The sequence below is a fragment of the Ipomoea triloba genome, chromosome 9, assembly GCF_003576645.1.
Source record: "Ipomoea triloba cultivar NCNSP0323 chromosome 9, ASM357664v1".
Lineage (NCBI taxonomy): Eukaryota > Viridiplantae > Streptophyta > Magnoliopsida > Solanales > Convolvulaceae > Ipomoea > Ipomoea triloba.
In genome coordinates this window covers 28,503,203-28,529,007 of record NC_044924.1, presented here as the reverse complement: position 1 = coordinate 28,529,007, position 25,805 = coordinate 28,503,203, and the positions used below count along the sequence as shown (strand labels likewise).

The following is a 25,805-nucleotide window of genomic DNA, read 5'->3' as shown; positions in this document are numbered from 1 at the left end:
TTGTGAGATTCAACTACAAAAGGTTTTGACCATCTTAGCTACAATTGATTTGTCAAGCAACAAACTTGAAGGGGAGATTCCAATGCTCACTGAAAACATGAATGCACTAATACTTCTCAACTTATCACATAACTGCCTCAATGGAAGTATTCCACACCAAATAGGGAACTTGAAATCGCTTGAATCATTGGACATCTCTTGGAATCAGTTGGTAGGGAAGATCCCTGAGCAAATTACAAATTTGAAATTTCTTGAGGTGTTAAACTTGTCACAAAATCATTTGGTTGGACGCATTCCTACAGGTTACCAATTAAACACCTTTGGAAATGACTCATATGGGGGAAACCTCAACTTATGTGGATTTCCGTTGTCAAGAGAATGCAATGACAACAATGGGTCACATGAACACCAACAACAACATGTTGAGTTGGAAGATAAATCAGATTTCATGAGTGGATTTACTTGGAAAGTGGTAGTGATTGGATTTGGTTGTGGAGTGGTATTTGGGATCTTCATGGAAAATATCATGGCTCGGACTGGAAAGCCAAAATGGATGTTTGTGACTTTCTATGGGAATAAGATACACAAAATTGTCCCAAGACAAAGAAGGAATGTTTGAAGACAATGCTAATGTTAAAGGGATGAATTTGTTGATTATTTATAAAATCATCATGAATAATGTGAGGTATGCATTTTTCTTGCTCACTTGGATTAACTTTTTTTTTTTTTTTTTGCATTACTTTGGTATTGTTGTAACCCAACAGGGTGGATCAAACCCTTGACCTTTGGTTAAAGATGAATGAGTCCCTTCCACTCAAGCACACCCTATAAGTTATTGTTATAACATTATGCTTATCACTGTAGTTGATTTATCATTTAATAGAATTTCAAACTTGAGTGTGGCATTGTTAATGAAATGTAAAAACCGAAAAATGATTTCAGGAACCACCATCACTACCACTACCACCATAACCATCACCACCAACAACAACAACACTACCACCACCACCACCACTACCACCGGCCATTTATATTATTATTATAAATTTTGTTACATTCTAAACAAAACAATTGAAATGTTTAATTATAAAATTCTGCTCATTTTTCAGAAAATGAACCAAATACACCAAAACAATTTTCTGAAACACAACCAAACAAACTGAAAAGGATTTTTCAAAAGTCATTTTCATGATTTCCAAACACACCCTTAATTAACCATTTATTTTCCAAATGTTTAATATTTTAGAATTAAATTAATTTTTAATATTGTTTCCAAATGTTAATTAATTAAAATTATTTTGAAAGTTTTTAAAAATATATTGTAATATGTGCTGCTCTTTCGTCCTCTTAATTGCAGGGCAAATTCTGCAGCTGTAGAATTAACTACCACTGATTTTGTTAGTAAGAGTGTGGCTATTGAGTCAGAATGAAGTAATTAATCTTATCTGATCTTCTATATATTTATTTATTTTTTGCATTGCTAGCTACAGTAATTAGCGAGCTGTTAATTTGTTGCTCATATTCTTATCACAGTTGGTGGCATGGCAAAGGGTTCTGGAATGATCCATCCTAACATGGCGACAATGCTTGGTGTGCATCGTTTTGTCTCATACTACTTATTCTCTGAAAATAGTATTCTTTTTACTCATTGCTACGTATGAAAATATTTCAGGTTGTTATTACTGAAGCCTCAATTACAGGTGATGTTTGGAGACGAATGATTTTAACTAAATTACTGTACGTAACAGCGTTGCCTTATCTACTTTAACTTGGCAAAGGTATAATACCACTAGGAATGTCTTCGGTGCTCATTTACGGCCGAGTTAATAGGCTTATTTAAACTGTAAGGTTAATTTTTAATCATCTTCATGTCTACAATTTTCTAGCGATAAAGGTACTCCGTATTTGTTTTGATCCAATTTTATCTTGTTTTACCTATGTCTTATTGGGATTACTTCCATTTATTAACTGCGGGCATAAAACATTTTAAACCTCTCCAGATACACATCTTTCACTGGTAGATGATGATAAAATCCCTTCTTTGAAAAACAACCTACAAAGGCGTCGATGTTGTATGTGAATCTACTACCTAATTTATGCTCTCTTCCCTACTTCCATTTTTTATTTTATTATTTTATAATGAACCGGCACTTAGTGTTTCTGTTATATTTTTCATGGCATTGCCCCCCACCCCCTCCTTCGTTACACAAACTAATACATGGGTGGCATTTATCTAAAACTTTTCAGTTGTTTCTTTGGACTATAGTGCATTACAAATATGGTTATTCTCCAGGTAATGCAGGGGCTAGCAAAATCTATAGTTTGGGATGGAGAAGGAGCTAGCGACATGCTTAATTGAGGTCTGTGCACTTGTTAAAACATTTAGGATACTAGTCATACTAAATGTGTTTATCTAGTAAAAAACAATTACTCGGTTTGAAATGGTCTGTCTATTGCTTTATGGGTTCACTTAGTCAATCGATATGATGCGAGTTGCTTTCCTTGTTTTAAAAAAGTTTTAATCGTTCATTTTCCGTTCTAAGTTATCCGAGTATTTTATCAGAAAGATGCTTTTGTTTAAATGCTTGAACTGGGCTCTGGTAGTTTCATATCGCTCTTGAGAGTTTAAAGAGAACATCTTTTTTCTATATAATAATCTTTTGTGGTACTTTTATTTAATTATTGTAACGTTGAAGAAAATAGATGGTGTTATGGTGATTAGCTTTTGGTGGAATGGTCACGGATTTGAATTTCAATAGAGTAAATTGTACAGTTAAGGCTGGCAAGTGAGGAGGAGGGGATATTTTTGGGCAAAAAAGTCTAGCACTAGGTGGTTAGAGGAATTGTTTGGTAGATATCTGAAGGCCCAAGTCCAACAATCTGGCAAATTATGCTGTAGACCCAGGTCCACCTCAAGGGGTCCAAAACTACGTCGTTTTTGTCTCTTTTTTTTTTTAAAAAAAAAAATTAGTAAACATATTGCTGAATATAGAGTTGTCCAAAAATGTGCGAATGTAGAGGTTTCAAAGTGTGAATGTAGAGTATAGAAATCGTGAATGTAGATTTATGATTGTGTGAATGTAGAATTGCCCAGAAATGTGTGAATGTGGAGGTTTCAAATTGTGAATATGGAGTATAGAAATCGTGAATTGTAGAGTTATGCATGTGTGAATCTGTAATAGAGTTAAGAAGTTCTAGCAACTTGTAGCCCTGTAATGTGTGAATGTGGAGTTCTCAAGTTGTGAATGTAGAGTATAGGATCTGTGAATATAGAGTTTTGAATGTGTGAATGCATAACAGTGGTAATATAGTTACTAAACATATAATCCTGTAATGTGTGAATGTAGAGTATAGTGTACGTAAATGTAGACCCAGGTAAGGTGGACCTGAGTCCACGGCATAACAACCCCAACAATCTACCTTTAGAAATGTGGTGCTGACAACTACACAGGTATAAAAAATAAAGTTGCCTATTCACTACAAGATATAGCTTTTTACTCTTGATCCTAATAGATGGAAAAAAATTTCCTATACCTAATACTGATAAATTGTAATTGGATACACAGGTCAGGGTAGGTGGAGCAGAGAATGAAGCTGAAGCAGCAAAAATTCCACGTTCAGTTGCATCTTCTTCACTTACCAAGGCATATATGCAACATATAAACTTATGCAGTTCTACAACCACTTCTGACATATCCCCCACTGATTTCCGCTCTCTATTATATGCCTCCTTAGGCAGCCATTTATGGCAGTGATCCAAATTGGGGATGCAGTGCTTGTGCTGCTGGCTATGTGGGCATTCTCTTCCATTTGATAGGTAATAGCAATTACTCGACTCCTTGATCGATATCTGGAAACATGCATATTGATTCAGCTAGAAATGCCATACACATCCATTGATTATTGTGTTCTTTTTAGGCTTTGCGCGACTTAAGTTTCCACTATGCAATCAATGTCTTTTGCTCATTCTATTTCCATCTTCCACTTTAATTTCTTTCAATCATCAATCATCTTTTTGAATTTGCAGTGTTGCAGCCAATAATTATATGAGGAAGGCTGGGGAGACTAATGGCACTGTTGAAGTTGACATATCTGATCTATTGGTAATAACTCTCAGTGTGAAAATTAAATATTATTATATTATGTTTTGGTCAAAATTCAAACTGGGTTCCCGTACTGAATGGTTTGCATCTATCCGTACAGGAAGTGGAGTTGCATGGGGGTGCGACTTGAGATTTATAATTATGTGAAGATAAACGCAGAATACACAACATGAATGTAAATATACGACGGAGGGTGTTTGTACTTTGTAGTCCTTGCTTCCATGGATTTTGTGATCTCAAAGACAGGTTTTTTTCGTATTGTTCATGGTTATATCACTGCTCCCTTCTCTAATTAGCCACCACTTTAACCTCTCCAAATGCATCATTAGTATGGATGATAATTCTACCAGCACCCTATGAATTCTCCGCATCCTCTACAAATTTTAAGATACCTGCACAATTTAGGTAATGCGTGCAAGGATGGAGAAAATTTTGTATACTCGTGCGGGTATAGGGTCTGGTGCCGGAAGGTATCTCCGCCTTGCACCCGCACTTTTATATATATAGGCTAATGTTCAAGTAACATCTTTGCCTTATCTACTTTAACTTGATAAAGGAATAATACCACTAAAATTATATTCGGTGCTCATCTATAGCCCAGTTAATAGGGTTATTTAAATTGCAAGGTTAATTTTTAATTCTCTTCATGTCTACAATTTTCTTGCGATAAAGATATTTGTTTTGATCCAATTTTATCTTGTATTACCTAAGTCCATCTTCTTAGGATTACTTAAAACATTCTAAAATTCTCCATATATACATGATTCACAGGTAGATGGATATCAGTACCAATGATGTTGTTATTGCTTTGGCTAATGGGCTCTCAGGGACCAATAAGATCTCTTCTTTGAATAGCTGGAGGCAAACGACCTACAGAGGTGTCTCCATACTGTATGTGAATCTACCACTTAATTTATTTTTATCTGTTGCCCAGCTCTCTTGTAAAATTCTCACTAGTGACTGGCGTAAGTATTTTGTCACTTAAAATGCTAGCTATAACTTTTGGCGTAGTGGTCACATATTCGAGTCCTAGCAAGAGTTAATTGTGTAATTAAGACTGGCAGGTGCTAGGGGTTGGGGTGAATTGGTAGTCGGAGGCCTAAAGGGCCAAGTTCAACACCCTACCTTTTGAAATGTGGTGTTGGCTTCTACGCAAGTATAAGGAAATAAAGTTGTACCTTCACTACTAGCTGTAGCGCGCTTGATCCTAACAATTGGAAACGTATTCGTGGATATTTAACATAGATAGAGCGTTTGCTCTGAAAATTTCCTATACCTAATACTGATACAATGTACTTGGATAGTCAGGGTAGGTGGAGCAGAGAATGAAGCTGAAGCAGCAAAAATTGCATGTTCAGTTGCATCTTCTTCACTTACCAAGGCATATATGCAACATATAAACTTATGCAGTTGTACAACTAGTTCTGACATATCCCCCACTGATTTCCGCTCTCTATTATATGCCTCCTCAGGCAGCTATTTAGGATCCAAATTGGGGACGCATTGCTTGTGCTGCTGGCTATGTGCAGTGGGAATTCCTTAATTTCAACCCAAATAAACTTTGAATATCTCTATACTAGGAGATATTCTGCTTATGGATGGTGGGCAACCTCTTCCATTTCATAGGTAATAGCAATTACGAGTCCTTGACCGATATCTAGAAACATGCATATTGATTCAGAAATGGCTGGCAGAAACCAAGACTGCCATACAAATCCATTGCTTGTGTTCTTTTTAGGCTTTGCGTGACCTAATAAGTTTCCACCATGCTATCGTTATCTTTTGCTCATTCTATTTCCATCTTCCACTTTCTTTCAATCGACAATGATCTTTCCAAATTTGCAGTGTTGCAGCCAATAATTATATGAGGAAGGCTGGGGAGACTCATGGCAGCGTTGAAGTTGACATATCGTCTATTGGTAACTCTCAGTGTGAAAATATTATGTTTTGGGCAAAATTCAAACTGGATTCCCGTACTGAATAGTTTTCTATTGGTATGGTACAGGTGATGGTCCAGGAAGTGGAGTTGCATGGGGCTGCGACTTGAGTTATGATTATGTAAAGATAAACGCGGAGTACACAACATGAATGTAAATCTACGACGAAGGTTCTCCATCATGACTGACCCTTGGTGCTCCAGTTCCTAGCAATCGATACAAACTACGCTTGTCATATGTGTACACGAGGTCTCGGATCAGATAATTTTAAAGCCGCCTTGCATCTTCTGTATTCTTGGTTTCTATACATTATCATATATAGTTTATCTCATTTTCCCCCCTTCTGTTGAATAAACTAAGAATAATGAAAGCTCTTCGCAAGGGTGTTTGTAGTCCTTGCTTCCATGGATTGATGTAGATTTTGTGATCTCAAAGACAGTTTTTTCCATGTTGTTCATCATTATGTCACTGCGATTTTTTCGTGTTGTTCATGGTTATATCACTGCTCTCTTCTCTAATTCTTAGCCACCACTTTAACCGCTCCAAAATGAATCCTTAGGACTTTAGATTTAGTGATGCACAAGTAAAGCTATGATAACGAGATACACTCGTCGGGTTAGCTCGTCCTGCCTTGCCCTGCAATAAGGACACTTAACAGTTGTATGTGCAGGTGGGGGCCGAGATTGTAGAAGAAGAGACAGCAGTGGCAGACAGGTGAGTTTCACAAATCTCCAAACTGGTATCATCGTTTTCCTGAGTCCGATCCCACTACCTGAACTCTTCCCTGGCAAGAACTACCTGTTGGGTGGACTGCTGCAATGTTATCGAGGCTGCAACGCTGGTGGCATGAGAACATCGTACACAAACAAGTCCAGGGTGAGAGCTTTCGCAACTTTCACAATGTCTGAGAAGGCGGATTCAGTGACCAAGAATATAATAATGTCGAAGGTGGAACTGAGGAGAGGGATGCCATTGGTGGTGTTATGATGATGAGGAATATGTGGCAACTCCGGCAGGTGGAGTTCTAGTAGCCGAAGGGTTTCACGAAGGTGCTGTCAAAGTTTATCTTAGAGTTCAATGGCAACTCTAACCTATAAAGAAGGAAAATGGGATCTGCGCATGATTGAAAGAAAAAATATGGAAATTACAAGTTTACCTCACATTTGACAGCTAGTGAATGGAAACCCACACAAGAGGACTATATTGAGCAAAGTTACAAAATTTTGGGACTCAATCATGTCACAATAGTCAAATAGGACTAAATCGAAAAAATTCATAATCAAGGTCTATTTTGGATATCAACTCGATAAAAAAAAAAAAAAAAAAAAAAAGAAGGAAGAAATATATGAAGTAGCAAAATTATTAGAGCCTCAGCTTAATGTTGTTATTTGGTTACAACCATAAAACAAAACACACAAAACTCGGGAGTTATTCCAGTGATCACAAAAAGTTGTGACAACAAATTCTTATTTATTTACAAGAAGATGAGTGGGGGCTGAAGTGGAGAGAGACTACTGATGGGAGGGAAGGGTCTCAGTCCTCAACTCACGTAGCCTCTGCAACTGCAAAGTGCAACTTGGGGACAGATTTCTTCAGAAAACTACTTCCACAGAATGCGACAGGGGGGCTGCCAATATCAAAATCCACAATGCTGGTCTGGACCTCACTGGAAGCCACCAATATGCTGCTACTGCTGCTGCTTTCATCCAACAGTGATGGGAAATCCCTCTTAGAATTGGAGCTACTTCCGTGTTTCCGAACTTGTTTCTTGTCTTTGCCCTTGTTGCCTCGAGAAGAAGATTTGGCACTGTTCTTCTGTTTGTTCTTTCCTTTCTTCTTGCCATCACTCCTGTACCGAGGTTTGTTCTTTGGCACGTGAGACACTGATGTTGGAATTGGATCATATACATCGGGAGCCCATTTCACACTCAGCTTCTTGGGTGGTGTTCCCAGCTTTTCACGGCTACCTTTCATGGCAGATATAAACTTCAAAGGAGTCTGCAAGATAATGAATCATGAAGCAGAAAGGTAGAGAAAAAGACTGTTGAAAATGAAGGAAAAATCTGAAAAAAAAGAATTAACTCCTATATCCAGAAAAAATAGCATTCTAGTGCCATCTTGTGCACATCTAGGAGCGGTTGTTATGTGCTCCAGTTTGTATTTTTGATCCCGCAATCATCCCAGACATGGGAGTAACTGATTCCAAAAAAGAGAGAAGTAGAAGGAAAAAAAAAAAAAACAAAACAAAACAAAAAAACAAGGGCCATAGCAGATAGAGTACTGTGTTTATTACTGAACAATAAAACCAATAACATGTCTCTGGCATAAACTAAAACTCTGATTGACAGGGATACAAATAAATAAATAAATAATAAAACAAACACACACACACACACACACACAATAGTCAAGACAATATAATTACCATGTAAATATTTGTTAGAGAACAGTATACTTGTATATGTTAATCTAGTATACTAGCATGATAGTATGAGCTATATGCCTAACATATAGATATGCCACCTAAGAACCTCAAGAAGATTGCACATCCTACCTCCACTGAAGACAACCAAACATTCATCAGGAAAGAAATTGAAACATAGTTATGGAGCATTATTACTTTCAATAAGTCCTATGATGACCACTAGACTGTAGTAATATAAACATACACTGATATACATACTCCTACACTGACAAGCCTAAGGTAAATAGAACACTGACTTTCTAAAACAACTACTCTCTTAATCAAATTCCTTGTATCCTTGTAAGTATAATATGGAGACACTAGCAAAAAAATGAAAAAAACACCACCCACAGAGACAGTTAGATCTTACAGGCAAGGATGTAGAATGTGAAAGCAGACGATTAGCAGAACTTTCATCATTATTAAGCACACCAATGTCTGCAGTTACATCATCATTTCGCTCCTCTTTCCTGTCAATGAATTCACTGGGAGATTTACTCTTACTGGAGCATGGAAATGTTGCAAACTTGATCAGGCACTTCTCTGCATCCAAATTGCTTGACTGACTGTAATTATTTTCTGACCCATCATCTTTATAAGAATTGGGCTTTATCTCATCACTTGATTCCTCGTCCTCTTTAATATTTAGGAACTTAGTCAAATGGTCCCCAATATCACTTGCATCAAAATCTTCAAGAGAGTTATAAGCACAGTGGTGAAGATCCTTCACTAAGTTGCCAGAGAAACTTTGATTTTCAGAAACAAACTTCATACTAGAAGCAGCGATGTCCATCAATCAGAAACAGACCTGTGACAGGTAATGAACTGACTTGAAGCTAACTATGGCAATGTTGAGAAGATAGTAATTACTCAAGTAACTGAATTTCAATAAATATGACAGTTGACCAAGCTGCAGGTTCTACTTTGGATAAATTCAATTACATCCAAATTAGAAGAAATAAATGATAGATATGAAGAATAGAATCACTAATAAGAAAAAGGTATGAAAAAACACAGGCCAAGACTTGTATTCTGCAATCCACAAGTGTGTATGCACATACATATCCATAAAAGGTCCACCATGAATCTATGATCAAAGCTAAAAGTACCTAAGAGTTCTGCTTGGCACAACTTACAGCCTAATTCAATTTCTATTTGGAGTGATAGTCTAACCGTAAGCTTAAAATCATCAAACCCAAATGTGTCAAACAGCTCTTGACAAGTAAATACAGCTATACTTGAATGAAATAAACCAAAGCTCACTATGTAAAGAGCTTTCTAATTCTACTACTTGCATGGTTGCATCTGGAATCAAGGACAGAAGATAAATACATTCTCAAGTTAGTTGTCAAAGGACACATACTTTATATGGCTACAACTTGCATCTAGAATTAAGGACATCCAGACAACATAAATATAATTTAGATACTATTCCATTTAGATGTCAAAGGAACAGAGCACAATTAATGTATGATGTAAATAAATTCCACTGTAAATATCTTTAAAAAAAAAAAAAAAGGTACCTTCTGAAGAGCCTTGTCGAAATCCTCTATAAACCCTTCAAACACAATCACGAAAACGACCGGAGTATCAGTGTAACCGATCTATTGGAGAATGAACCTTGGAAAAATCCTCTATAAACCCCTCAAACACAATCACAAAAACGACCTGATTATCAGCAGAATAGATCTTTCGAAGGATGAACCTTGTCAAAATCCTCTATAAACCCCTTAACCACGAATCACAAAGAAGACCTTATTATCAACGGAAATGATCCTTTGAAGAATAAATCCAGCAATCACAAAACCAACCCGATTAACGATTAAAAGCGAAGACCGACGAAATTTTCCGAGAAAAAAAAATTAAACCGTCCTACCGTAGCATCTAGCAGGCGACAAGGACAACGTAAAGGAGGAAGAGAAAGATTACCATGGAGAAAGCAAATGTTAACTAATACTACTACACCGAGGTTTCAGACGATGAAAACACAAGACGCCATAGAAGCAGCTAGCATACGGACTGATGATGAGCAGATCGAGCAAGAAAGAAGGCACCGACATCGTTTGATTCGATGCTCTTCGATTTGATACTGTTTTCCCCTAATAAACCCTAAAATCAAAATCTTACCACTCTCAAACCGATCGGTGAAGATGTAAATCCGGATGTGAAGAAATGGATTGTTGAATTTCGTGAAACTGAGGAATAAATACTAATTGAAACAGAGATCGCGGTTACATCGGCGTGGAAATGGAACGAATCATGAGACTTGAAGACGAAGAAATTGGATCGAGCAGAAATGCATTATACCCGGAGTCGGAGTTGACGTTGAATTTATATATCCAATTCATAGATAGATAGATTAGATAGGAGTGAAAAGACAGAAAAGTGCAAAGTTGAAGAGAGAAATACAGAAATGTGCAAAGTGAATTTTTTAGATGTGCTTATATATCCCTCAATTTATTTAAAAGGGAAATGGTGTTTCAAAAAAAAAAAAAAAAAAAAAAAGGGAAATGTTTTTTTTTAGTCTTCAATTATGACATAATTCATAATTTATGTTCTTTTGAAATTGCCAATGACCTTGTGGTCTAGTAACACCCGGTTGCATTTTATGTAGAAGGGAGTGGGTTCGAGCCTCAGTGGAGGCGCTGTTGTCTCTAGGTTGAGAAAGTAGTTACTTTCTTTGTGCTTTAGGTTGAGAAAGTAATTATGAACAGATACTACATTGTAATGTGCTTTAGGTTGAGAAAGTAGTTATGAACAGATACTACATTGTAACAAAGTCAGTAGTACTCAAAAAAAAATGTTCTTTTGAAATTTGAGAAAAAAATTTTGAAATATAATTTTTTTTAAATGAGTTATTTTTTGAAAAAAAAAATTTCAAGTATTTGATTAAAGATTAAAAATGATCATTTTTTTTATTTAGTTAAAAGTTATCTAACAATATTCCTTCGGTCTCACTTTATGTTTTTTTGTTCAGTTAACAACGTTTGACTAAGATTATTTTTAATTTAATTTTTCATAATATTAAGTTTAATACTTCCTCGGTTCCATTTTATTTGTTATATTTACTATTCATTGGTCAAATGAACTATTTTCTTATAATTTTTAAATTTGTTTTGTGTTTAATAGTACTTTTAATGTAGTTTCTAAGTATATAAATTTTACATTCTATTTTAAGCTTAATATTATGAAAAATTAAATTTAAATAACTTCCGTCAAACCTTATTAACCGAACTCGGCACATAAATGGGACCGAGGGAGTATTAGGCTAACTTTATCGCTGCAAATCTCTCTCATCCTAAAAAATTGGTCCCACTTCCACATCACCCAATTTGCAATTCATTTACTATTCACACTACACCCCTGCAAATCCAATCAACTATCAAAAGTGGGTCCCAATTTCACATCACTTTAAAAATTAATATATTTTTCTCAATAAATATTATTTTCTTTTCAACATTATTAATTTATATCAATATATAATTACATTTAAATATTAAAAATAATAAAAATGAAAATCCAAAAACATAATTGTTTATATAAATTACTTTTAAATATTACAAATAACATTACTAAAAATCTAGAAACATAATTTTAAAAAACAATTTAAAAAATTATTCGAATTATGTATATAACCGAATGCAAATTATACTAAGATTTAAATTGTAAAAAAACCTCATAAATTTGAAATAATTGGAATCATTACAATTAACCCGCGTACAAATTTGAAGACATTGAAATAATTCAAATTAAAAATTCGAAGACACTAAAATCATTAAAAGTTAATTAAAAAAATACAACTAACCGATTCCACTGAAAGCAAATACATTTATTCATTTATTTCGTCTCCACCAAACCGATTCCATATTTCCTCAATCAAGTCTTTTTGTAGTCGATGGTTTGTTGGCCTATTGCGAATCCTTGCATGATTTCGAATATAATCCTCATTTCGAATGAAGTGGCTAGGAGTATTTTCAGGTAGAGATACATTATAATTCACACTTTCATTCATATAATTAAAATCAATAGTATATGAATCTCGCTCATCCTCTACAATCATATTGTGAATGATTATACATACTCTCACAATTTGTCCAAGTGTTTCTTTGGAACCCATGCGTGCCGGGTTAGAAATGATAGCAAATCGTGCTTTTAGCACTCCAAATGCTCTTTCTGTATCTTTTCTTGCACCTTCTTGTTTCTTTGCAAATAATTTATGTTTTGCACTTTGAGGTAAGGAGATTGACTTCACAAAGGTTGCCCAATTTGGATATATCCAATCTGCTAAATAATAGTCCAAATTGTAATTGTTACCATTAACAATGAAATTTACCTGAGGTGCTTTACCTTCCAAGACCTCGTGAAAGATTGGGGATCAGTCTAACACGTTGATATCATTTAATATACCTGCTAGACCAAAGAAAGCATGCCATATCAACAAATCTGCAGAAGCAACAGCTTCAAGTATAATGGTTGGATAGCCGTGATCTCGAAAAATAACATATTGTCCATGCCAGGCGCTTGGACAATTACTCCATTCTTAGTGCATGTAATCGATACTCCCAAGCATACCTGGGAAGCCCCTTTGTTCTCCAATTTGCATTAGCCTTTGTACGTTTACAACATTTGGCTTTCTCAAGTACTATTATCCAAACACATCATTTATAGCTTGAATAAATCTCTTCATACACATTGAAATTGTAATCGTGGGTCTTGAATGTATGAAAACTTAAAGTTCTACTAGATTTTAAAACCAGATTATCTTATCCTTTAATTGTAAGCTTATAAATCACGTAATAACATAATAACATAAACACGTGATATACGGATCTATTAAAATACTAACCTCCAGTCATAGCTTCCAATTATAGAAGGTTGTGTAATCACGGGACTACTGCAACAGAGTAACAGTACTGTTTCTCTCACTTTCTCAACCCTCTCTTAATGGTGTATGAGGAATGAATTGTTAAGCAGTGAGAGGACCAAAGGCTCTATTTATACTATCCATATGCCATCAATATGGTAATGTATCCCTTCCCTAATTACTCTTACAATCACCATTAGTTATTTACCTTAATTAACTAATGATTATATGGAAGTAATGCACCAAAATAATATATTACCTTTATTATTATAATATCTACCAATATTATAATAATGTAATAGTGGTAAGTGTTACATTCTCCCACTTGGTGCAAAACTCCATAACCCTAAAACCAGAAAACACCAACCATAGTGATATGTCCTCCTTAAAACGAGTAGCATCCATTATGATTAAATGCAAACTGATTTTAGGCACTTAATTTTGGGAAACTTAATGAAACAAACCTTACGTTTATTTCAGGTCCAACTGAAGTACATTATCTTAATAAAATAAAGGTGTACAAACTTAAATGAGATAAATGTCTGAAAGCAAAATAATTTCATTAAAACTGAATACTGAATGTATATATACAAATTACAAAGTGGGCGAAAGTTCAATTTCTTGAACTATGTCTTAAGTAGAGATCTCTTGATATTAGCATAATGCTAACTATGTTCCATGACTAGTTTTATAACTTAACTTAAGCACTACTTATAATGCTAAGAGCTTGGAGTTGACACGTCTGTCACTCCCACTCATCAAAAATAGCCAAAAGATAGTTTAGTCATAGAAGCATTCCAACAACTTAGACAATAAACTAAAATTTTAAGTCCATAAATGCGGAGTTTTAAATATACACCATAACTTCCCAAATAACTTTAATGTCCACTTTATAATGAACTGAACATTATGAGTCTTACTTTTATGTCTTTGCAAAATTGTCTTGAGCCTTACAAACCTAAAATGGCCCAGGATCAATTTTTGAAGAAACTAAAAAGCTCTATTAAATGCTAAAGAATTTATTTAAATAACAGTTTATCACAAGTTAAATGTTTTGTTCTAATAAACTTCTTAATATTGTTACAACATTTTCATAAATATGTTGCACAACCAAATGTTCAATAATTTGAACTTATGAATTTATATGAACAAATACAAGATTGATACTTGTGGAATCTCTTAATGGAGCATCTTAATGATCTTTTTCTAAATGATTACTCCCACTGATTAAAATATTCTTCAACAAAATTAATGATATACGTACTCACAATTGATTTGACCAACTAATAAATAATGAATATATAATTCTCCACCATTAGTTGGGCATACTAAATAATCAATATTTGGTTCCAATCCAACTAAAGTAATAACTAATGGGGACATAACTCCCCACCATAGATGGACATACTAAAATAATAAAATACACTTTTCAAAACCAAGTTGGAATTTGGCTCGAAAAGGTACATTTTATTCTTGGAAACCAAAAGAGGTATATCGAATATATCACATAACTTACTACAGTTAGTCCAAATAACCGAGCAAGATTCGCGAAATAATTAATAAAAGTGGTTAAATTTTGGGAAGTAACTAAATACATGTTTTGCCAATGCAAACCATGAAACTTAGAATTATAATTGTACTAAATTTATAAATTCTAAGAAATTGTGATAAAATTATTATCTAATGGGTGAGGGATTTATTGACATAAAACTTGCTTGTAGGCTAAAGTTTTAATTCTATTAAATCCAATGAAAACCCTTATGATAATATTTCATCTCAATTATGAAATTGATAGAAGAATTTAGAGACATAAAACTTGCTTGTGGGCTAAAGTTTTACTCAATTAGATCCAACTGAAATTTTATGATGAAACAACTATCAAATGAGTTAAAGAATCAAGTGATATAAGACTTGCCCGTAGACAAAAGTTTTAATCAACGAGATTCATCATGATAACTATTATGATAAAACTTAAGAAATCATGTTCATTTTCTTAATCCCTGTGGGTAAATTTAGAAATATGATCTAAATTTTGCATCATAAAATTAAACTTTATGATAGAGATGAAAATTATTTACAAATAACCATAAAATAAATAAATTTATTAATTTCTATCATTACTGATAAAACTACTAGACTACATTCCGATACATAATTGCCTGTGGGCTAAATTATGATCATAGTTCAGTATTTAATCCTAATTAATCATACAAATATAACGAAATTGCCTTTGGGCTAAATTCCATCATATTAAATACAATTAATCACAAATGATTTGTCTAAAATTTTATGTGATTAAAATAAACCGCTCAATATATAATTTTAATTGATTAAAGGATGCTATGGCTACTCCCCAACCAAATTAAAAATTATAAGATCACTAGACAATTATCAATCCATTGACTAACCTTTATGTGATTCAAACTTAAGAGAAATCAATAAATTAAAGATGTTATGGCTATTCTTTAATGAACTGAAATCAAATCACATTGGCAAGGAATAATTTAAAAAAAATATTTTAACAAACAGATTATACCAGATTGCGATGGGAAAATCTAAATATATGATATTTAAGGGGACTAGTGGCACTAGATGTTCTTAAGTCATGTCCATAAAACTAGTATGCCTCCTCAATTCATATGTGCTCAATGTATAACTGTTTGGAGGTATAAACCTAAAAAAATTGTAGGGTATACACCAAAATTGCAAGGTTCACCTATGATTAAAGCTTAAATGGGTGAACTAAATCAATGGACCAAATGTGCTTAAATTCAGGCACTACCGTAACTAAAGTTTATGCATAAGTCCAACTTAATTAGGAACTAATATAATTCCATCCTAAATTTATGCATTGCTAAAGGCATAAAAAAAATATTTTGCATTACAAAATATTATGCGTTAGACAAATTAATATGCATAAAATTAGGCATTTAACTCATACATTTTAAACAAATTGCATAACTTAAAACAATTTTTAATATGAGCTTTCAAAGCATAAACTTAATATTCAAACTCTAATGAGTCCAAACCAAAGGGGCACTTTTTTTTTTTTTTTGAATAGTAAAGTAATAAATATATACTTTGAAATTTCAAACTTTAAACCCATTAAAAATGTTTTTTAATACATAAAGATCAAATTTATGAGAAATAGACCGAATTTACAAATTCCAACAATATCTAACAAATATATATATATATATATATATATATATATATATATATATATTGTCATTTGTAAATCAAAATCTCACAAACCCTAATTGCATAATTAATTCTAAGGGTGTGTTTGGTTGGGGGGTTTAGGCATAAGGTATGGGTATCAAAGTGATTGTTAGTGTTTGGTTGATAGGTTTTGTGAATGCTACTATGGGTTTGGAATACCTCATTAATGGCAAAACCCATACCCTTATTAAATAAGGGTTTCATCTTCCTTCATCATTTTTTCCCCAACTATTAATAATCATTCTCATTCCACCCAACTACCAAACATGCTAAATACTTTCACCAAAACCCATTACCCTTACCAAGTATTAGATACCCATTCCGATTTCGATTCCCATGTGCGAACCAAACGCACCCTAATATTATGCACTTAATGTGATCAAATTCATGAAACAATCTAAAGAGTATGAACCAACTATAAAGTACGAATTTACACTAAAACCTTCATTATTCATACTTAACCAAATATGGACATAACGAACTAAAATCATAATTCAAAGAACTTAAAGAATTATGGAATTAGTGGCAATAGCTAGTTGCCTTAGCAAATATGTTTTTCCAAAATTACTAAATTGGTTCTCCATAACCCAATTAATAATATTATTATCATTAAATAGGAGACTAAATATGAAAAAACAATAGTTAAAACCACTAATTGTAGAAACGTTCTCGGATATAATTTTGAAACTTAATAAAATTTAAACTCCGAAAAATGCCAAAAACATAATAATGACCAAAATATTTTCTTAACTGGAACATTGTCACATAAACTTAATTGGAAACAATTCAGGATTTATAACTGAATACCATATTAATATTAATGATTTCATTAATTAAAATATTTGATGGTAATAATCAACATTATAACCAACATTAATATTTAACAATGACAACCAAATTACGGTAAGACACCTTCTCAATGTTTCCATATTTGTAAAGATAAAATATGTGACTAGTCCAAATTAGTGGTTAACTTAAGGCTTGGTTAGGATTTTTATACACATAATAGAGAGAGAGTAACCGAAGTACATAATATTACCAAAAATTGAATGGTGGAAATGGAATTGGTACGATTTGGGTAAGGTTTATCCACCCTTAATGACAAAACTACCAAGCTATATGCCGATACATAATCCCTGTGGGCAAATTATGATCATAGTTTAGTATTTCATCCTAATTAACCCTACAAATATAACAAAATTGCCTGTGAGCTAAATTTTGTCATATAACGCAGAGTTAACTACAAGGTTCTTGCCTAAACTTTATGTGATTAATACTTAATATGTAATTTCAGTAAATTAAAGATGTTGTGGCTACTCTTTAATTGACCAAAATATAATCACAATGGCAAGGGGTATTTAAAACCTAATCAAACAAATTAAACCAAAACATGATAGACAATCCTTAGGTATACTCCCAGGAAAGTTGGTTGGTGCTAAGGCGCCATTAAAAACCAACTCCTTAGACAAAGTAGTGTCGCAAGGGGACTAGTAGCAATATGGCGGTTTTAGCCAGCAATGCATTTTAAGCCAGGGCCAGGGAACTAGTATTCCTCCCCAAGAAACTTCCCTAAATCATGTGTTCTCATATTTGAAGTAAAATCGTTTGGTTGATCTAAGAATGTAGATTCACCTAAGGATAAGGCTTTAAATAGGGTAAAACTATGAAAAGTTTTATGTACTTTAGGTTCTTTGAAATCCTTTTGAAAAAGATAAACGGAGTATTAACTGAAAAAGTAAGAATATGCATAATCTATTCTTAAAAGGCACTAAAACATGCATAATAAGCATATAATTCAGTCATAAAAGGCTCTAAATTCAATCTTAATGAACATGCTTTTCTAAAGGCATAATTATAACAATCAAGTAATATAATTAGTGCAATAAAAACATATATATCATGCTCGGATTATGCATATTACGAACTCATACTTCACAATTAAATATTTAAATTGTAATACTGAATACAATTTAAAACGAATATTCAATATTAAAATTAAAATAAAAACAAATTTAAAACTTAATATTTGTTCAAAATTAAATAATAATTTTAATAATGGACTTCAATTAAACATTCAAATTGCAACACTTAATGCAATTTAAACTAAAATTCAATATTAAAAATTCAAATAAATTTATAACTTAATAATTTAATTATGAATTTAATGCCAAAATTGAGAGAAAACTAAATGGCATTAATATTCAAAAAAAAAAAAAACAAACAATTATCCTGCTTTTACCACTTGTCAAAAATTAATATACAATATTAAATATGGTAATATTAATATGGCAATATTTAAACCAAACAATTACCAAAATTAATATGTATAATATTACTATATATTTACCGTTTGCCAAAAAAATAATATACAAATTAATTAAGGTAATATAAATATGGCAATACTAAACTAAATAATCACCATACCAAAATTACTATGTAATTATTAATTAATATGTAATTATTAAATATGGTAAATAAAATATGTGATAAAAATAAAGATAATTGCATTTGGAGATAATTCAGTGTATATCGTAGGCTTACCATCCAATCGTCCGTCTCCTTCCAATGTATCGCCGGAAAACCAGCGCTTATCGTCGCCAGAGAAGCATGGAAGAAGTAGCGAACGCACGGGCTGAAGGAGGGAAGAGGGTGACCGCAGGACACCGCCGCCGTCTTCATCTCGACGCCACAACCAATTGTCGCCGTCGTCGCACGGACGTCACCAGAACTAGCGCCTTGGATCGAACAGCAGCGGCGAGAACAGCGGAAAACCAGCGCAACCCCAAGACGACCAAGGCCGCACTTCGTATCGCCTCCCCGCGCCGCCAAAAAACCAGCGACACGCCGACGGCCTCGCTGCAACCCCAAAGCCCGCCGTCATCCTTGCCTCAGCCGCTTCGCGAAACAATCGGCAACAATGGCGGTCACCACGAACCAACGCCGCCGTCGTTTGTCTGTCTCAACCGCCGGCCGAAGTCTTCCCCTTGGGTCGCCGTCAACCCTCCAGCATCACCGGAAAAAAACTCCAATCCGGCGATCGGAAAGGCCAGGACCGCCGGCGAACAAATAACAGGGGAAGGAAAAAAAATGCGAAGCAGCGGGAGAAAAAAAAAAACGTAGCAAACAGCAAGAAAAAAAAATTCCTTTTTTTTTTTTTTAATCCAATTGATTTTTACAAATATATATTCCAAATTGAAGACTTAATGTAATTTTTATTTTGTTTGTTGTTTCTTATATGCGGAATACACAGATTTTCAACAGCCCAAACAAACAAACAAAAAAAAAATTACAAATTGAAATATATATATACTTAATGCGGAAAAAAAATAATAATTTAGTAGTCCATAACAATTGCATATAATTATTCACCTAAGAATATATAACATATGCAATCAAAACACTTAGCTAGGCAGAGATAAATCAGGCTCTTGATACCAATTGTAAGCTTATAAATCACGTAATAACATAATAACATAAACACGTGATATACGGATCTATTAAAATACTAACATCCAGCCATAGCTTCCAATTGAAGAAGGTTGTGTAATCACGGGACTATTGCAACAGAGTAATAGTACTGTTTCTCTCACTTTCCCAACCCTCTCTTGATGGTGTATGAGGAATGAATTGTTAAGCAGTGAGAGGACCAAATGGCTCTATTTATACTATTCATATGCCATCAATATGGTAATGTATCCCTTCCCTAATTACTCTTACAATCACCATTAGTTATTTACCTTAATTAACTAATGATTATCTCTTACAATCACCATTAGTTATTTACCTTAATTAACTAATGATTATATGGAAGTAATGCACCAAAATAATATATTACCTTTATTATTATAATATCTACCAATATTATAATAATGTAATAGTGGTAAGTGTTACATTAATTAGTTTGAATTAAACATAAAAAAGATAAAAGATAATAAGAATAGAACTAGGACACAACAAATGATTACGCAGTTCGGAGCTACACTCCTACGTCTGCGGGGCACTCACGACAGCCCAATCCACTAGATGTTTGCCAAAATTACAGGGAGATGAAATGCTAAACATACACAAGGTCCAAACCCTACTACATCAACATTCATCAAGCAATCTTCAAAACATCTTCAAGTGATTGGATTCGTGTAGCCTCAACACGCTGAATCAGCACCACGCCATGAACATCAACCCAGTAGTAAGAACATAGATTATGCTGGAACACTGTCAGGAAACTCTTCAAATTAATATAGTTCAAAATTCTCACTTGTAAGTTCCTAATTAAAGCTTCAAAACCCCTTCCTTATATAGTAAAGCCAAGTAACAAACTTCCCCAACAAAATGCTTGATAAACTCCTCTGAAAAATGTTGTCCACTCGTTTAAAAACCAACCACAAGACTTGCTGAAATAAAACTGATTATTGTTAGGAAAAAACGCTGGGAGCACTAAAGCAGATCCAGAATTCGCAAGATGTGATTCAGGAGTATTGTGAGCTTTGAAATAGTCAAACTAATATATGAACTAACTTATACTAATAAAATAAAATAACCTAAGGTTTGTCAAATGATTTAGCCAACACTAATGTGCATCATTTGTGCACTTACACACATCATTGTAGTGGTCTCACCCATTCGTATATTCTCATCAATGGAATCTGCACAACTCCCTTATGCATTGCTGCAGTACATTTCTGTAGTGGCGAAAAACTCCGTCTACCGGTAGAATCTATAGTACTTTAGAAATATTGGTCATAATTTGTAACACCTTCAACTATGCGAAGAAATAAATTTCTTCGCATTCGGAACCTTTGCCGAAATAAATCGCCGGTGTATGTTGGGCTATTAGAGAAATAGTCATTATCTAAACGTTGATTTGCTTCTTCACGAGTTCTCTCAATGACCCGTCTTAGCCTTCTTCTACGCCGAGAGGATGCATCCTCATTTTCTATAGCTTCTCGTCGTATGTTTATTAGGTTCGATAGAGTATCATCCATGAACCACTCAATGATATTTTGCTCAGAAAAAAGGATTATCTAGGTCTTGGGATGAAGAAGACGAGTCAAAGAATGGAGGATTTTCATAATTTTGGGTAGAAAATTCATATTAAAATGAATTAGAATCACCCATTGTGTTCCACTCCTCCATATTATGAAACAAAGAGTAATGAGAGTTAGTAAAATGAGTAATAAGATGGATTCAAGTAACAAGAAATATATATTCACCTCTATATAGAATATCATGATTTTTTAAAGAAATTTTGCTAGGGAATATCATTAATTTTTGTAAGAAATTTTGGGTAGAGAATATCATCATTTTGAATATGACATTTTGGTAGTGAATATCATCATTTTTAAAAGGAAATTTGGTTAGGGAATATAATCATTTTGCATATGACATTTTAGTAAAGAATATCATCATTTTTTGTAAAAAATTTTGGGTAAAGAATATCATCATTTTGAATGACATTTTTGTAGGGAATATCATCATTTTTAAAGGAAATTTGAGTCGGGAATATAATCATTTTGCATATGACATTTTAGTAAGGAATATCACCATTGTTTGTAAGAAATATTTGAATCACCCTACCTATAAATAATGGATCATTGTTGCATATTACTTCATCCATTCTTTGCCTTCTTCCATTCTCAAAAATTGTAACATGTACACCTTCAAATGAATCCTTCGCATCCTCCACACAATCCATTTTTTAACTTCTCAGTACTTTCACATAATGATACTAATGAAGCCAATCAAAACCCACAACCCCCAATCAATCCATTCACCTTTCTTTCAGAAATGAGCAATGTCAATTATCAACAATTACATAGTTTTTATCATTCAGTTCCACCAACCTATCATCCATCATATTCCATTTTTACTCCAATGTCCACTCCTACTGGGATTACTCATCCTACTCCTACAACAAATATACCTTTGCCAGAATTTCTTGAGTACTCCAGTCAGCCAATTCCAACACCTCAAGAAACACGACCCGCAAGCATATTAAAAAGTCGATGGACAAATAAGGATGACATGCCATTATGTAGCGCATGGCTCAACATTAGTAAAGATGTTGCAGTTGGAAATGATCAAAGTGGAAATAGCTTTTGGAATCGAATTGAAGAATTTTATAATCTATACCGGAGCCAACCCAAGCAAGCAAAAAGAAAAAAAAAATGGCATTGTAGAATCGTTAGGGGAGGCTAAATCATTCAGTTTCAAAATTCGTTGGCTATTATGAACATATTTTGCATCGGAGGGAAAGTGGCTTAAATGAAGCTAATAAAAGAAACAGCAGATTTTGCATCGGAGGGAAAGTGGCTTAAATGAAGCTAATAAAAGAAACAGGATCATGCAATTATATCACGAGATTGAGAAAGAAATTTTTACATTTTTGCACGCTTGGGAAGTGCTAAGGAATGAAGAGAAATGGTGTAACCAACACGGGAGGGGCATTGATGTTCACCTAACCAGATATTTGGGTCCAAAGCGAACAAAAAATACGGAGTCAGGTAAATACACATCATCATCATCAAATTCACAAGCAAGTAAGACACCATGTATAGGAGTGTCTAGCTCTCGTCCCATGGGAATGGACACTTCTAAGGCGAAAGGAAAAAGAAAGCAATCACCAACACATGCAGCCAATGACATTAGAAAGTTTGGGTGAGCAAGTTGAAACGAAAATGAATGTGAAAATTGAAAAACTAAATCTTATGAAACAATATATGAAGCAACAAGAAGAAAGACAGCAACAACAACAAGAAAATGAGAAAAATAAGTTTCTTATTCAGCTTATGCAACTAGATACATCAACTATGAATGAAACGCAAAAACAATTGTACGATAAACAAATGAAAGTTATTAGATGAATAAGTATGATGAAATTAATTTGTATGCATTGTATCCTTTTCTCAATGGAAGTTTATGTACTCTTTTAATATATTATTTCATTAAATTTTTTTTTTATTACATATAAGTAAAAAATTAAAACAATTTAAAAAATATAAATAATACACACAAAATAAATAAAAGAAACTAATAAATAAAATAAAATAAAAAACAGAAAACAAAAGAAAAGAAATAAACAAAAAAAAAAAGTACAAAAGATGCCGCAACCGCAGACAACTTTTTGTTCGGATTGCAATTCACATCATCAATTAAAAAATGTATTAAATAGGTGCTTCATCATATTGTCAATATGGGATATATTGTCAATATGGGATTTGCATGGATGGTTCAGCCTTAGTATACAAAATTTATATATTTAGAAACTATACTAGAAATACTAATGTACTATTAATACAAAAAAAAAATCAAATTTAAAAATAAGTAAAAATACTAAAGAAAATTAAAATAATAATAGTAATAATAATAATAATTGATTTGACTAATGAATTGTAAGTATGACAGATAAAATGGGACAGATGAGTAATAACATTCTATTGCAAAATTAATTCTTATAAAATATAGATTATTTTAATGATGATAATAATTATTACTTATATTAAAATAAATTTATAAATTAAAATTTATAATAGTTATTAAGATTAAATACAATAAAATAATTTGTTAAATTCATACACATAATCCGAATGTTATTTTAGACCAAGGTGCATAATGCAAGATGAATCCTTGTCCATGGTATAATTTGCGAATTCGACCCATATTTTAATTAGGTTAGCCTAGTCCACGGAAAATTATGCTATTTTAATTAGAAAACTTGAACCGCAGACTGTTTCATAACTAGGAAGCTATGTTCTTCAAGGAGCTTAAAGCTTCATCAAAGATCTGGGTCTTCGTCATCATTTTTTTTTGCTCGTTGCCCAGGATAAGATCAACACTTGCCGAAACCAAACTAAATGATTTATGCTAATGAAAATGAAAAGCTCGTGAAAGTAACGAGAAGAAAATGCTCGTGAAAGTAACGAGAGGAAAATGCTCGTGAAAGTAACGAGAGGAAAACACAATAATAGAGAAAATAAAAAATGGGTAAAGTCAAAGTAGGGTTGGGGGTTCAAGACTACCAACACAAACCCCAATACCTACCTACTATTATTTTATTCAAAGGGAGAGAAAACGGAAGGAGGGAGGAAGAAGCTTGTGCGGCGGGGAGCGGTGGTGGGAGGCGGGGGTCTGGCTGCGAAGGAGGGAGGTGGTGGCCTGGTTGGACGCGGTGGCTGTTGGCCAGAAAAGGGCGGTGGCGGAGGGGAAGGACGGTGGCGGCACGACAACAGGAGGAGGAAGAGAGCAGCGACGGCGGGACGGAGTTTGGCCAGATCTGCGGCGGTGGTCGGAGCTGCGACAGTGGTCGAGGCGGAAGAAGAGCGAGAGCAAACGTAGAAGGTGACCAAAAAATAATTAAAATTGGAATGACATGTTAGAAACCTGTTAATTGGACAAATTGCATGAAATACGTTAGTTTAGGGATTCAACTGTAGTTTTTTTTAGATTCAGTGACCTAATTGCATTATCGTGTGCAGTTGGATGACATATTTGACTCTTATTCAATTCCTTTTTCTAATTATTCTTCACAAGGGACAAGATTAAATGAGAACAATGTCATTTCTAAAAAAGTGAAGTTTGATCATAGCCGTCCATCAATATTCATTAATTAATGAAGATTTTAATTAACTTTATAACATTTATAAATAAAAATAAAATAAAAACATCTCACCCATTGTTCCATACATTTCAACAACTTTCCACGGTTGATTTACACAAATGGATAAATAATGTCAATCCTTACTTTTTATATGGGCGCTCACCTGACATGCATCTTTGCTCTTTGTTTTCGCATGAGTCTCTCCATTCTCTCTATATCATTAATCTTCCGAAAAATTTAAAATATAATATTCTGAAAAATTTAAAATATAATCTTCCAAAATGGTTAAAATGATTTCAATTTTTAATCGCACCCGATTAGAAGAATCTTATCAAAATATTTTCATTGTCCAATTTGGAGCCAAACAAAAACAAAAACTCTTCCTGTTTACCATGCATCCATTATTATGCAGTGTGGAAAAACCACATGTGAAAGAATCCTACGATGTGGTCAGTCAATCCCTTCACTGGCCTGTATTCTTTGATCAAGGAGTGACTCACTGCCCAAAACTGTCATGAAGCATTTAGGAATCTTCGGTGGATGAGGGAGTTGAACCCGACGTGAATCGAACACGCAACCTTCTGATCTGGAGTCAGACGCGCTACCATTGCGCCACGGATCC

At 33.7% G+C, this 25,805-nt stretch overlaps 1 protein-coding gene, 1 long non-coding RNA gene and 1 other non-coding gene across 3 annotated transcripts; 1 reads left to right on the top strand and 2 right to left on the bottom strand.

The window, feature by feature from the left end:
* Positions 1-2: 2 nt before the first annotated feature.
* Positions 3-6,818, top strand: LOC116029007. Its single transcript, XR_004100263.1, has 12 exons — positions 3-685; positions 1,358-1,431; positions 1,534-1,590; positions 1,673-2,072; positions 2,294-2,360; positions 3,567-3,817; positions 4,028-4,103; positions 4,204-4,349; positions 4,875-4,994; positions 5,576-5,729; positions 5,949-6,022; positions 6,109-6,818. It is a non-coding gene; the product is annotated as an uncharacterized LOC116029007 (long non-coding RNA).
* A 564-nt stretch (positions 6,819-7,382) lies between these two features.
* Positions 7,383-10,841, bottom strand: LOC116028985. Its single transcript, XM_031270855.1, has 3 exons — positions 10,028-10,841; positions 8,875-9,312; positions 7,383-8,038 (listed from the first exon to the last, which is right to left on the bottom strand). Exons 2-3 carry the CDS (start codon positions 9,295-9,297, stop codon positions 7,586-7,588), a joined length of 876 nt encoding a protein of 291 aa, XP_031126715.1. The 5' UTR covers positions 9,298-9,312; positions 10,028-10,841; the 3' UTR covers positions 7,383-7,585.
* A 14,892-nt stretch (positions 10,842-25,733) lies between these two features.
* Positions 25,734-25,805, bottom strand: TRNAW-CCA. Its single transcript has one exon. It is a non-coding gene; the product is annotated as a tRNA-Trp (tRNA).